The sequence below is a fragment of the Pinus tabuliformis genome, chromosome 5_1 (genome assembly GCF_031772625.1).
Source record: "Pinus tabuliformis cultivar Carrire ecotype Pingquan chromosome 5_1, CPIR1, whole genome shotgun sequence".
Taxonomy (NCBI): domain Eukaryota; kingdom Viridiplantae; phylum Streptophyta; class Pinopsida; order Pinales; family Pinaceae; genus Pinus; species Pinus tabuliformis.
Window position 1 is genome coordinate 686,690,344 of NC_142305.1, and position 16,549 is coordinate 686,706,892.

Below are 16,549 nucleotides of genomic sequence, written 5' to 3' on the forward strand. Positions count from 1 at the left end.
GAAATCAAATGCTAAGTACAAGCAATGACATGATCAACATCGGGTGCCACATAAGTTTCAGGTTGACGACAAAGTCTAGTTGCATTTGCAGAAGGAACACCTTATCGGAGCCTATCGAAAACTTAGACCGCTCTGATATGGTCCTTACACCATTACGAAAAATGTGGGAGATAATGCCTTTGAGCTCAACATTCCCCCATTCCTTGGCATGCACCCAGTGTTCAATGTGGACTGCCTTCGACCATACTTCCCACCATTGCTAGACACATCAGACATTGCAGAACAGCTCACACCTATAGAGTTAAATCCAGATTGCATGGAACAACCCACAACTGATCGAATCATGGACACCCAGATCAGGAACACTCGAAAACAAAGGATCCAACTATATCGAGTTGTCAAAGCAAGCCAACTTCTTCACTAGGGAAAGTGGCTCCCCAGGGACAAAGTTCAACAGAACTTTACTCATCTCATGGAGGAACTCAATGCAATGGGTACCATTGCTTCCTAAGGGGGCATGAATAGTCCAGGTGGATATTGGTTGCCACCCACCTACTCTAGTTGGACCCCCACCATTGTTTCTTTCAGTTTTCCAGTTTCCTTATTTGTAGCACAATTTACTATTTTTGGTAGTTTTTGAGGTCCTGAACTTCCAGAGTCATTTTGAGGCCGTAAACGACATTTTTTGGGAAAACTGGGACCTCAGATAGATTTTTCTAACGAGGTATTTTGGGCGTCAAACATAGATCGTATGCCAAAGCCATGACCCCAGGAAGTTGATGTACCAATTTACCCAAACGAGGCCCATAGTTTGGTGCTTCATCTCCTAGGGTTAGGTTTTTGGATGTTTAGGGTTTTCCACTGTTTCTCAATAATAAATAGCCCTTTGAGCCTCATTGTAACACAATTCAGAGGCAGGTAGCCACCACATCTCTTCTCAGAGATAAGCTACCATTGTTCGAGCTAGTCTTATTTCCATTCTGTTTGTAAGCATATCTTAGTATTTGATATTAATGAAATGAAGTGTTATGTATATTGCATCTTTATATTTATGGTTATATCTGTAATTTGTTGCGTCCCTGTTTAAATCTGGATCAATCAATTATGGTCAAACATGCTCAATAACTATGCTCCAATTTCACATTGTGACAACTATTGTCAACAATGGTCCAACATCACATTGTGAAAAAGATTGTCTCAATATAAAAATCAACAATGGTCAACCATGTTTTATTATTTCAATTATGGTCAACCATGGTCGATCATGGTCAACAATGGTCTGGTGTCGCATTATGATGAAGATTGTCTCAATATGAAAATGAACCATGGTCAACTATGGTCAACCATGTTTATTTTAGGGTTTATTATATTTATCTTAGGGCTTATATACCTCAGTTTATATTATTTCCTTGGGTTTAAAATTATTCCCTTAGGTTTAATATAATTATCTTGGGTTTATAATCCATTGGGTTTATTATTTCCTTGGGTTTATAATATCAATCATGGTCAACCATGGTTCAACGTCGCATTGTGACAAATATTGTCTCGATATGAAAATTAGTCATGGTCAACCATGGTCCAACATTGCATTGTCTCAATATGAAGATCAACCATGGTAACCCATATTTATTTAAATTAGGGTTTATAATATTTATCTTGGGGTTTATATATGTTGGTTTTATAGTACTAACCTCTTAGGTTTAATATTATTCCCTTCGAATCATAATCCCATAAGGATTTAGTATCAATCACTTGGGTTTATTATTCCCTTTGGGTTTAATTAATTAATTATTTTTATTTTATAAATTAATTAATAATAATTATATTATTATCAATAAATAAATAATTAAAGAAATAATAAATAATAATAAAAATAATGATAATAATAATAATAAAATAAATATTTTAATAATAATAATATTTATTTAAAAAGTTATTTTTGTAATAATATTATTGTTAGTATTATTATATATTTATCAATATTAATATTAGATTATATTATTAATAATTGTCAGCATTTTTCAATCACATTTATTAATATGGTTGTGTATGTGATTGATATACATCTATTGACATATATCAACTACATTTAATAATATGGTTGTAAGAGTTAATATGAATTTTGATATCACCCATATAATTCTCATAAATTTTCCAAAATAATATTTTAATAAAGTTCATGTTATTTAAATAATCTATCACCCTATTTGCATAAGAATTATTAAAATGTATCAAAATTATCACGTTATTTGAAAAAGTTAATAATTGAATAGCAACCAACAATGTATGTGAATAATGGATCACCACTATTCTAATTGGGTTTATTGAAATCTTGAGATTCTTTTCACTATTACAATTCAACTATATTTAAGAATTAAGTGAATTTTAAAGTTATATCGTCACGAACAATGAGTTGGTATAAAATTAAAAAATAAAAACTAAAACACTACTATGATAATAATTTTAGTGATGTAGCTCATTTGAAAGAAGTGTCAATCCAGAATCACATAAAGATAAGAAATCTCATTTTATGATTTCAAGAAATATAAGGAAACCTTATAATATAAACTATGGAAGGCGTGGATAATATAATAATGTATATGCTATTATATTTATAAAATAATAAAATGTATATATTGAAACTCTAGTATAGTTAACATAGTTATAATATAGTGAGTTTGAGGGTTTCAATAAAAACTTAAGTTTTATGTAAAACTTGGTGTCCTTACAAGGAAGGTAATGCTGATATCCATTCAATGTTGTTGGACTAGGACGATCATGTCCATTGCCTAAAAAATTGTATTAACCTCAATGTAGGTAAAAGAAAAAGGTCATTTCATCGAGATGAGGGCACTTCGGCAGACACTGTGCGCATAAACAACTTAGTGGAATAGGCCAATTTTTATCGGACCAAATTCTGTAGCGGTTAAGATAAGAATATCAAAGCATTTTAAATTGCTTCAGCTTGTGGTGTGCCCTTCCTCTGTGTTGCTGACTTATTAGACTTAAAACAATATTTTTATTAGATGTTAAAACAATTCAAAATTACTCCATTGCTTAACTAGATCCAAAAACTTACTAGAATAAATTTATTGTTTTAAATTGATCTTATCATTGGCGCTCCACCATCTATAGTTGGGATTATCTCCATCCGAATATGTCCTAATGTGAAATAACACAATTAGCATTACAATGTTTTAAACTGAATGATAAAACACATGATCTTGTAATAAAGTTTAGACACTTAGACAATTATAGCTCATTGATTTATCTTGCATAGTTTTCAGTCATCCAAAAAGGCATTGTTCAAAACATTTGAACATGTGCCATAATTTAGTGATCCATATGCAACCACTAATAGATGTCAAACATTGACCAATTAGAAATGCAATCACCTAACCATGAAATGGCGAGGGAAGTAATGCACAGGCAGCCACCCATTAATGGAGTGGCCAAAGGAATTTGTAACACTTAGGAAGCCATAGAGGTAATGGACTCGCTAAAACACCTGGAAAATGGTTCAATGGCCCTACGTTTGAGAATATGAACCATTTCAATTTGTTATTTTTATTTTTTTTCCACCAATTCTTATAAGTGGTTATGAATATTAGACATAGTAAAATTTTAATTGTGTTTTGTAAAAATTTAATTTAACTATGGTTTAAACATGTGATTTAGATTTGCAATGAAGTTATCACTTTCTATTAATTGATGGAGTGTCTAAAAAGAGAATATATTGACATCTTTCAATTTAAACCATCTTATAAAAAAAATTAATTAAGAAAATCATTAAAATGTCAAATTCCACTAAGAGATGCCTATGGAAAGGATTGCGTATTGGAGACGGAGACAAAGAGCCAGAATAACCTACATCAGACAAAGAGCTCGTCATTTGGGAAAACAAGAATAGCAAGGCTTATGCATTAATTGCAGCATCTGTAAATGAAGAGGTGAGTCGCCATATTTTGCCATTTTCAACTACCTTTGAAGCCTTACAAAAGCTGAAAGAACTTTATGACTCACATTTTGCGCTTGAAGTTGTTCAACTCATGATTAAACTCTTCACTCTTGAACTGCAAAATAATGATCTTCTTGCTCTTGCATCTGAAGTAAAGTCTATAATGCATGATATCAAATCCACTAAGGTTGAATTGGATATTCCTCTTATCGCTTTTCTCAAGGCACTTTATCCTACTTACTCCAATTATCTTGAGTCATTGCAAGAAAATGGTAATCTCAAAGATATCACCTTTGACTCTCTTTTGAAAAAGTTTGCTAAAAGAGAGAAAGCTTTTGGAAAGAAAATAGCCCTTGAATCTTTTGAAGAGGCTGTGTGCCTTTCTCATAAAGAAAAGCATCTTGCTCAAGTTTCTTCAAGAGGAAGAGGTGGTTGAAGAGGAAGAGGAAGATATTTCAGACGCAGGGGGGTAGACACTCTCAAGGAGAAAAGGCAGATTTGCACTACATTTGCTGCAAAAGAAATGGATCACATGATGCCTCTACATGCAAGCTACCATGGGACAAAATTGAGCACCAAAGAAACCAACAGAAAGGTAAAACTGATGATACAGACAAAGGTAAAGCACCTAAATCCGCTCACTATGTTGTGGGACAATGTAACATTGGAGTAAACGAAGATTTATTTAATGCTTCACTTGCTTCTTGGAAAAATGATTGGTTGCTTGACTTAGGAGCAACCTGCCACACGACTCATAGAAAATATTTTTTTGAAGAATTTACTAACAATGTTGATGGAGCAGTATACTTTGCAGACCAATCAAAAATCAAGCCATCAGGGCTTGGCACAATCAGGCTTAAATTGCTTAGCCTTCCAGACTTTCTTCTGCACCATGTTCTATATCTCCCACAGCTGAAGAGAAACTTGCTTTCCTTGGTTCACATCTGCCAGCAAGGTCACTCCATTCATATGTTTGATGGCAAGCTTGAGGTGAGAAAAGCATCTGACCACTCACTTGTCATGAGGGGAATAGAAGAGGAAAGGCTTCTTAAGCTGCAAGGAACCTTTGCTGTTGCACAACATTTCTCATACAATTCTCATCATGAAGAAGGTACTCTTCCATCAAGTTTATTATGGAATGCTAGATTTGGACATTTGAACTATGACAGCCTCCGCTTGTTGAAGAAAAATGGTGTTGCTGGTTTGCCTACAATTCCTAGGAAACTTAAGTAATGTGATGCTTGCATTCTAGGAAAGCATAGCAAACAATCTTTTCATGATTCACATTCAAGAGCAGATAGAAAACTTGAACTCATTCATTCAGATTTATGTGGTCCAATGCCTGTTCCTTCTGCAAATGGAAATAACTATATGATGACATTTATTGATGACTACACCAGAATGTGTTGGGTTTATTTATTGAAGAACAAATCTGATGCTTTTCAAACATTCAAGAATTTTCATAAATGGATTGAAAATGATGCACAATATCATATTGGGTCTATTCTCACTGATAATGGAAAATAATACACATCAAATGAATTTGAAAACTATCTTCGCCAACATGGGATCAAACGTCAAACAACTGTACCTTATAATCCCCAATAGAATGGTGTAGCTGAAAGAATGAATAGGACAATCTTAAATATGGTACGATCCATGCTCTTCTTCAAAAATGTAAAGATAATGTTTTGGGATGATGCTGTTCTTTGTGCTGCATATATAAAGAATAGATGTCCATCTAATGCTATTAGAAACAAGACTCCATATGAAATGTGGTATGGACATGTTCCTTCGGTAAAGCATCTTAGGGTCTTTGGTTCCACCTATTATGCTTTGATACCAAAGGTACATAGAAACAAACTTGGTGCCAGAAGTCGTAAGTGTATCTTCTCGGGGTATTCAAACACCTCCAAAGTATACCATCTCTATGATGAAGTAAATAAAAAGTTTGTTGTATCTAGAGATGTAATTTTTCTTGAATCATCCAAAACTGACAATGTTGTTGAGTACCAACTTGACCATTTGGATATATTCACAAATGCAAAATCATTTCAAGAATTTGATAATCAGATTCCACATCTTGAAGGGGGGATTCCTATACTAGATCAACATGTGGAATCTTCTTCAGAAGAACACTCTCCCCCGCATGAAACTCCAACAACGGATGATGCTTTAAGTGATGTCATTGATAGAATTGGGACACTCAACCTTGATTCAGTCCCAACTCAATCAACGGAGTAGCCTGGACCATCTGAGAGAGGTCCCCCAAAGTGGCTGACAAAGACACTTGAAAGTGTTCATCCGGATGAGATTGGAAAGACAGGAACTAGAAATTCAAACCGGCAAAATGGAGGTGATGTAGATGACTCTAATTCACCTGTTGATATGGATGTTTCTTATGATTATGAATTGAACTTGTGTACAGATTTTGAACCAACTTCCTTCAAAGAAGCTGCTTCTCATGATGAATGGAAAGAAGAAATGCAAAAGGAGTATGATGCCCTCATAAAGAATGGCACTTGGAAGCTGGTTGATCCTCCATTAGGAACCAAACCAATTGGCTGCAAGTGGGTCTACTAGAACAAGTATAAAGCTGATGGCTCACTTGACAAGCACAAAGCTAGGCTTGTGGCAAAAGGTTTTGCACAGAAGGAAGGGGTTGATTATGAGGAGACTTTTGCCCCCACAGCAAAATGGGCTACCATCTGGACACTCTTTTCCCTAGCAGCTCAGAACAGTTGGAAAGTCCATCAAATGGATGTAAAAACTGCTTTCTTAAATGGAGATCTAAAAGAGAATGTTTTTATCCCTCAGCCTGAAGGATTTTATATGAAAGGACATGAACATAAAGTATGCAAACTTGTGAAGTCCTTGTATGGCCTCAAACAAGCGCCGCGAGCCTGGTATGAAAAACTAACTGAGCATCTTCTGAAACTCAATTTCAAACATTATGATCTTGATGATGCAACTTTATTTGTCAAGAAAGTTGGAAAAAGAGTTGTATATCTTGTGGTATATGTAGATGATCTTTTGATGACAAGGAACAATGAAAGCTACATTGCATCCATAAAGAAGGAATTGGGGAAAAGTTTTGAAATGACTGATTTGGGCTATGTTCATTACTATCATGGCATTGAAGTAACCCAACATCTGAAGTCCATATTTCTTGCTCAAAGGAAATACATTGGAGATCTGTTGAACAGGTTAGGCATGACAGAATGCAATCCTCTTACTACTCCAATGGAACAAAACTTAAATCTCACATCTATTGAAGGAAAAGAATTTGAGGATGCAACAAAGTATAGATAGCTTGTAGGAAGTCTCAACTACCTAACTACTACCAGACCAGACATTTCGTTTGTTGTTGGAATCCTCTCCAAGTTTATGCAAAAGCCTTGTGAGGGACATTGGTCTACTGCAAAAAGAGTTCTAAGGTACTGGAAGGGAACTCAAGACTTTGGAATCAAGTATACACAGGTGGACGACTTCAGCTTGATTGAATACTCTGATTCAGACTTTGATGGAGACAAATAAACTAGGGTATCTACTTCAGGATATGCTATGAGTCTTGGATCAGGAGTTGTCTCCTAGAGATCACACAAACAATCAGTTCCAACAGATTCCACAACAGAAGTAGAATAAATGGCAGCAGCTGAAGCAACAAAAGAAATTGTGTGGCTCAGGAAAATTCTTGAAGATTTGTAGGTAAAACAAGTACAATCAACTCCACTCATGATTGGCAATACCTCTGCAATAAAGTTGGCCAAGAACCCAAAGTTCCATGATCGAACGAAGCACATAAATACTAAATATCATCTGATTTGACATCATGTTGAGGCCAAAACAATCCATCTCCATCATTGTTCCACTAATGAGCAAATTGCAGACATCTTCACCAAAGCGCTTGGAAGAGAAAAGCTTGAACGATTCAAAATGATGCTTGGACTCACCAACATCCCTTCAGATTAAGGGGGGGAATGTTGACACCTAATCCTCAGGATTGGGTGAATATAATGTAAATAGATAAATAAGAAATATGAACAGTCATCGGGAGATGAAGTGAACAGTCTCTCCCTCATGTATATAATGAAGACCTACTTGATGGAATAAAACATACGAATCATTTTTGCCTTGAGGAGTTACTGCTTGGCCTAACAAAAAAATATAAAATAACAAATTCACTGCTTTATTTGGATTTTATGAACAGAGTCATCAACGCATCCCCACAAGGTGCCATTAATAACAACGTTGCACTGTTTTGTTTGGATTTTGTGAACAGAGCCATCAACGCATCCCCACAAGGCCCGATTAATAACAATGTTTAAACTTTATACCGAGGTAATTGGCGAGGAGCTGGTATTTCCATTATCGAGAGGAGACATGTGGTTACGCAGTAGCGATCCTCGATACAACTATTATTCTCACCCTCTGAACCTCCAGAGATGCGTGGATGTCATGTGGGTGATCGCTGATCTCCTCAACACCATCTCTGTGGAAATTTAATGCTGATTCCTTTCATGACTTCAACTTCACTGGGTAGGCGTTGACAAAGAACATGTCGGACGACGCAGCCATGGCACAGTTCTAGCATGATACCTTGAGCATAATATGGCATCACCATGCACGATGTTAAGCTCGCTCTATGGTTGACAAGAGATATCAACTGAAAGGAGTTGCGTCTGTAGTTGACAAGAGGTATTAGGTGAAAGGAGTTGATAATCTCAAGATTGTAGATGCGTCAACGTTCAAGATAGCATTGGAACCAACAAACAAGGCACCACCATGATGCTGGGCAGTTACTAATAATATTAATGTTATTTCTATACACACTCTCTACAAAAATGGAGGTTGATTATACCATAGGGTGCATGAATAAAGATATGCAGGAGTGAACTAAGAAACTTTCCTCATTGGTATGGGGAGAAGCAATCGGTGTAATGCATTTTCGACCAGCACTTTTGATTTAATTCACTTTACGTTGATAAAAAATCCTCGAGCGGTCTATGTAAGAGATTAAGTACATTTTAACCTTGATTATTATATATTTGGGGTTTCTATTGTTTTGTAATTATATGTAATTATTGTATATAAATTTTTAGATAAATATTATAAATTTTAAAATAAATATAGTTGAAAATGGTTGATTTTCATTTTGAGATAATGATTGTCATAATGTGAAGTTGGACCATAGTTGACCATGTCTAACCATTTTTATTGGAAGGTATTTAAAATCTTAAGGTTTATATACATTGGTTTTATAATATTAATTCTGTGAGTTTAATTTTATTCTTTTAGGTTTATAATCCCTTCAGTTTAATACTAAAAACCCAATGATATAACCTTCCAAGGGTATAATATTATTTATAGGGTTTGTAATTAATATTAATCCCTGAGGTCTAATATTATTCCCTAGGGTTTATAATTCCTTGGATTTTTAGAATTAAACTTAAGAGATTATAAACCTAGGTGAATTAATATTATAAACCCAAGGTATATAAACCATAAGATAAATATTATAAACCCTAGAATAAAGATGGTTGACCATGCTCAACCATGGTCCAACTTCTCATTGTGACAAGGATTGTCTCAAATTGAAAATCAACCATTTTCAACCATGTTTATTTTTGAGTTTATAATATTTTTCTTAGGGTTTATATACGTTGGGTTTATAATATTAATCCCTAAGGTTTAATATTATTCCCTTGGGTTGATAATTCTTTGGGTTTTTATTATTAATCCTTTGGGTTTATCATTAGTTGGGTTAATATTATTACTTTTGGTTCATAATCCCTTGGGGTTTTAGTTTTAAACACTAGGAACATGAACCTTTACATTAGTAAACTGAAGGGATTGATATTATAAACTCAAGGGTTAATACTATAACTTCAAGGTATTATAAACCCCAGGGACCAATATTATTAAACCCAATGGACTAATATTATAAATCCAAGGTATATAAACCCTTCGTTGACCATGATTTATATTGAACCTAAGGGACTAATATTGTAAACCTATGAATAATATTATACCCTAGAAATATGAACACTTAGATTAATATACCCAAAGGATTGATATTGTAAACCCAAGGGATTAATACTATAAACCCAAGGGAATATAAACCCTATGATTTTTAGTAACAATCCATTGGGTTTATTATCCCTCAGGTTAATATTATTCCCTTTGGTTTATAGCCCCTTGGGGTTTTAGTATTAACCCCTTGGGTTTATTATTCTCTTGGGTTTATAATATCAATCCCTAGAGTTTATTAATCTAAGGGTTCATATTTATATTACATAATTTCAAATTAAATAATAATAAATAACATTTAATATTAAATAATAATTATTATAAACAAATAATAATTATTAGTTATAAGGATAATACTAATATTTTTATTGCAATAGTACTTTTTTGGTAGATACAAATGGTATATTTATCAATAGTAGATATTTTGGTAGATACAAAAGGTATATTTATTAATAATAGATACATATGAAGCCTTCAATTTATACTACCTATATTAATACTTTTAATGTGATTATGCTAATAATATTAATGTAATTTTTATACACTCTCTAAAAATGAAAATCAGTTCATCCATAATATCTCTCAAAAAAAATGAAAATCAATGAAAATCAATTCATCCATAATATTGTTGTGGGGGCATGAATGAAGATATATAGGAGTGAGATAAGAAACTTTCCTCATTGGTATTGGGAGAAGCAATAAGTGTAAGGCATTTTCGAGGAGTGCTTTTGATTTAATTCACTATACGTTGATAAAAAATTCTCGAGCGGTCTATGTAGGGGATTAAGTACATTTTAACTTTGATTATTATTGCCATTTTAAGAACATATTTGGGCTTCTATTGCTTGCAATTATGTATAATTAATGAGTTGAATTTCATCTTTAAAACATATATAAATATTATTAAATTATTTTTTTTATATATTATTACACAATATTTATGTGAGTTAAAAATATAATTTTTCCTTAAATAATTTACATTTTTATATAATATTTAATTTTTATATAATATTTAATTTTTATATAAATATGTATATTTTAAAAATTTAATATAATTTTTTATTTTAAAATATATTTTTATAAAAGTAATGTTTATATATTTTAAAATCCACGCTAGGACCATTGCTTCCATGGGCAAGTCACGTCACTCCAACAATCATTGAAACCAACCAAGGGGACATATAACTTATTGTTGGATCATCCCTCGGCCCTCCAGATGTTCAAAACCCTAGAAGACCTTTCAAATGCCATTGTTGCTTCTTTCTATTCCATAAATAGATTAATAATTGAAAAGTAATAATTTTTAGGGTTAAGTATGATAAAAACTATATAATTTCTTTTTTCTTTCCACCTTTCACCAAACCTTTTAATTGGTGTGGTTGTTACCATTGTCATCTGACTTTCATTTATTTTTTTTGGAAACTTTAGATACATGTGATTATTTTAGGCTTTTTTAATTTTTTTCCTATGTGATTATTGTAGGCTTCTTTAATTTTTTTCCTATGGGTAATTCTTTTTTTGTGCTAATCTGGAACTATGATATCTTTTGATTTGCCCCCTTGAGAGTCTTCCTTTGGTCTAGTTTTGTCCTCTTCACCACCATTGGTTTGAGTTTGTATTTTTTAGTTCACGTGTTTTTCTTTGAGTTCTTTTTCTTTTGTCTTCTGAGTTGTTTGGGAATTGTCATCCCTTCTGCTTTGGGACTTACCTATTTTTTTTTATTTCTTTTTTTGTTTGAAGACAAGAATTTTGTATATGCCATGTTTGGAAACAATATCAACACCTAAAAGGCATGTTCTCGTAGTAGAGTACCTATGTCCACTGAAAATTTTCATGTTTTAAAAAAAAGGCGATAGGGGAGACCCTTGCTAAGTCCAATCTCAACACATATTGTGGAAAAAGTAAAAATTCCTTTTGATGTTTTGTTCAAGTCTATTTTTGTGAATTTTCCAAAGATAATTCTGATGTCTTCCAAGAATTATGATGCCACAAAGGGAGGGGAAGGTTTGGTAACCTTCCCCATACTGGCATTGTTGTTACCACCATGTTCATTGCATCAAAACCTGGAAATCATGGGGTTACAAAGAGCTAGACCCTACCCGAGAACAACTGTCCTTCATTAAGAACTTTGTCTCGTTCTTGTTGTGTTTCAAAATGGACTATGAAAAAACCTTTTGAGCATAAATAAATATCACACTTTGTTGTCAAAGAAGAATACATCCATTCATAAAAATATTATAGCTTCAGCCAAAAACTGTTAAACTGATAAATTAATTTTGTAATTTGAAAATCGACAAAATCAGATTTTATCTCCAGGGATATTACCTCCATAGCTATTATCTTGTCCATTTGCTCGATTATGTAAAGTCCTGGATAATATGACGTTGTTGGATTGGAGCAACATTCTTTCCTTTGAGTGCATCTTTGAATGATATAGATCCGTTAAAATTTTTAGTGTTTGCATTAATGTTTATGTGGGTTGAAGACCCTCTCCTCATTCTCAGACTCAAAATAACGGTTGCTTCCTTTCCCACTCCATAATCTTCTAACTAATCTGCGTCTTGTAGCACTTTGCCTTCATATTCGAGAACCTAAAGTGTTGTTGGAATACCCATATCGATCTGGATAGTGTGTTCCAGGTTTTCCACAGAATCCAAAGATTTCCTAATTAGGTTTTTAATGAAAATCTAAAATCTGAGGGGATCTGAGTGTTAGAAAAAATCCCCATGATCAACATCGGCATGCACAAGAGAACCAAACCGCATATCCCTGTTGAAAAACGAGGTGGTGTCAGACCCTTAGATCGACTTCATCGCACCTAGATCTAGCTCGCACTTGCTACTGATAGAGAACATGCCATCGATCCACTCCATCGCCTTCATCTTCAGTTGAACCTTTGCTCAATTCAGATTAACAGCCGCAACATCATCGAGCATTAGAATTCAGAAAAGTGTCATTCTCATTCAAGTAATTTTTTATTTTTAAATTTATTTTAATTTTGGATTTACTAAATGTTTAAAGGATCAAATATTTTTAAATACAATTTTTTTTAAACTAAAAAAATGCTATTCATCAAAACATGATAAGGATCAAATCTTTTTAAATACAATTTTTTTTAAACTAAAAAATGATATTCATCAATTAATTATTCTAAATTAATTATCTTATAATTTTAATCGCAACTGCTTATCCCTAATAAATAGTTATTCTGTCAAACATAAACATAAATACAAGGTCTATCTTTAACAAGTATACAAATAAATTTTAATTTAAATAAAAATATATTGGTCGCACCGTAAACTCTACGAAATAAGTAAAATTGTTATTTAATTATGGTAATCTTATACAGTTTGAATTAAAGAATAATAAAAATACCTACCCAAAAGAGAAGTTGTTAAACGAACCCAAATCCACCATTTTTCAACCTAACCTAATGAGTTTGATTGGCTAACCGTGTTTTATGAAAAAAATGGCATGTGCACCGGATTGGCCTACTCAACCACTCACAAGCAAATCAAGATCGGACGTGTTATGCTTACAACCAATGCAAAGCTGTCCACCAACCTCACCTTACATGCTCTGAAGCCATGCTGTAAGGCGAATAAAACTAATGCCAGATTCATGCAACTGCATATATAATCATCAATTTCTCACCCACTCTGAACATCAATTTCTCACCCACTATACAGCAAAATGTGTCCAACTAAACGTTTTTTCTGGATGAAACAGTAACTTTTGATATAATAATTTAACGTGTATATATATATCGTTATCGATTTTTCACCAACCCTAAATGATATTACAATCAAATCTCAGCAACTAAATATTTGTTGTGATAAAGAAGCAAACGCTCATTTCTTATTGATCTGCCACCTCAAAGAAGTAGGGGTGTTGAGCGGTGCTGATTAGATTGCATTCACTACATTGATGGCGGAAGTGCTGCTGTTTCGGGAAGAGTGGGTTGTACAAATTACACATATGCTTCATGAGAATCCTGAAGCAGACGCAGATGAGCACTCTGAAGAAGACGCAGATCCGATTCTGCGCGTGGCTACGCCTCTGCTAAATGCGAAACAAGAGGCCTACATTCCTCAAATGTTCTCGCTCGGACCTTACCACCATGGGAAATTGGAAAAAGACATTGACTCTTCTTGTGGGGGAGGTAAAATTTCGACGGCGGAGGCGTATAAAGGCAAGTCAGCCGCCAAACTCTCACAGAAACTGCGAAATTGTGGGAAGAGCTTCAACTCCATAGTTGAATTTATAGAAAAGAACCTGCAGCAGATTGAGCATTTCTATCACTGGCCAATTAATAGTAATACAGAAGACGAGTACTCTAAGAACTTCGCTCTCATGATAGCCGTAGATTCATCCTTTCTCTTATGTTTCTTGATCAGTCTTTCAGACAATGATCAGTCCACGTCAGTTGATGACATGATGAGTGTATACCCGTATATCAATCACGATATTCTGAAGCTAGAGAATCAGATGCCGCTGGCCGTGTTGCAGGGAGTTTTTGAGGAGGTGAACACTGTTGCAGACTGCAACTTTTATCAACTATTGCAGACAACATTGGCAGAGCTCTCTCCTTTCCCGCCACACATGATGGATATTGATGAAGTGGCAAAGGAGAGGCATTTGCTGGGTTGCATGCACGCATTCGTTTCGAAATTTCTGGATATACAAACTGGTGAGGGTCACCACCAGAGGAGCACACCATGGCAAACGTTGAAGGACATTGTTTTTGTTACATGCGCCTCTTGTTGTCTCGCTATGGTCTGTTGTTGTCTCCCTCGGCTCGCAAAAAGTGAGCGTACGTTTTTCGAAGGAATCAGTGCTGGCCATTTGTCGAGGGGTGGGATTAGATTCAAATCGTTCTCCACGCTGCCCAATCAGATCCGATTTGACAAATGCTCCGCCACGCTCTACCTTCCTGAGATCACTGTATCAGATATGCACACCGAAGTGGTGTTGAGGAACATGCTCGCCCTGGAGTTCAACAACACCAACACTAATCTGAAGCCCGTGACACGTTACGTTGCCCTGATGGGGTACCTTCTCCAGTCGCCTGATGACGTTGGCCTACTCGTTGATGGAGGTGTCATTATTCGAGGTGACCGTCTGTTAACAGACGAGGGCATACTCAATATGTGGAAGGGCGTGAGCCAACCCTTCCTTCCACCATCGCCTGAGGTTATTTCTGTTGTCTTCTCTGGGGATCTCGAGGACGTCCTCCAAACAAAGTATTGGAAGGGCAAAGTGAAAAGGACGTTTGGGGAATTTATTAACATTGTGTCGACGTGGAAGTTTTTAGGTTCATTCGCCGTGTTCCTGGGGCTGGTCCTGACCGCTATACAGGCTTACTGTGCTGTGGTCGAATTGTTGATCTCTCATGGTAACAACTGGAGTGCAATATCGTTATGGGAACAAGTCTAAACGCTCGGGTGCTTTGTTTACCCAGCGGCGCACTGGATAGGCATTGTTGAACTGCTTTATATCCGTTCCTTTGTGTTTGGGTTTATGTCAACCAGTCGTACTATTAGTATCATATATTCAATTGGATACAGCTAATTTATAAAGGTTAGGAATGCATTCAATTACAATGTGTTTTTGGATACTATGTATTATTATAATTAATAAAGATATATGTATTTTTATAATTAATAAAATATATTAGTTGTGGCCAAAATACCAATACCACCAAAACCATGTCGCCAAAGTATCGATACCACCAATCTAGACTCCAAAGCCATGGCACCGCACCAAACAAATCTGAATCGATTGAATACCTAACTCCGAGTGAATGTACAGGTGGCACCACCTTGATGGCACTCTCCTTATTTTGAAATTCCCTTATATTCCATTATAACGCATCTTTTCTTTCGGGTTCTGCGAGTTGAGAGAGAGCTTTTGGTGCTTTCCAAGCGTTTTCAACCCACACGCATCCTACTTTAAGGAACATCCAAGTTGACGGTGTATCTCAGCATCTCCAAGTTGAGATGGAAGCCTCCATCCCAGCCCACAGTTAACTATTTACAGGTTGTCTCAACGCCTTTCGTTATACTGTTCTCGTCGAATCCATCGGATTAAGGTCGAAGGTAGAGGGTTGTGGATTTGAAGTCGTTTTAATCGTCATGTGAGTTTAATATTGGTTGATCAGAAATAAAAGGAAGATAAGTGGAATCATCCCTAGTAGCTCCCTTCTAATTCTAAAATAATCATTAATTTAAATAGATAGAAAAAAATATATTTTGTAAGAGGTAATGTTAGCTTAAAAAGAATATATGATGATAGTTTTGTGGTTTTATTTTCATAAAAAATAATTTTTTTAAAATTATAGCAAAGTCACACAGTTAATTCTATCTTATTCATAGCTAGCTAGTTATCCATCTTTAATTTTGGTGAAAATTTGGGATGATAATAAAATTTAATTCAACTTTATCCATCACTCTTAAGGTTTTTTTTTTGCTTTTATCACTATTAAAACCACTAGAAAGGTATTTGTATGTTTTGTTTTTAACTTGTGAATTTTAACAAAGTATGAACTGTAATTCACTTTTA

The 16,549-nt window shown here is 34.6% G+C and overlaps 1 protein-coding gene across 1 annotated transcript; it reads left to right on the top strand.

Annotated features, from left to right (window-relative positions):
- Nucleotides 1-13,915: 13,915 nt before the first annotated feature.
- On the top strand, nt 13,916-15,424 carry LOC149166809 (putative UPF0481 protein At3g02645). Its single transcript, XM_089430270.1, has one exon. It carries the CDS (start codon nt 13,916-13,918, stop codon nt 15,422-15,424), a length of 1,509 nt encoding a protein of 502 aa, XP_089286396.1.
- Nucleotides 15,425-16,549: the final 1,125 nt, after the last annotated feature.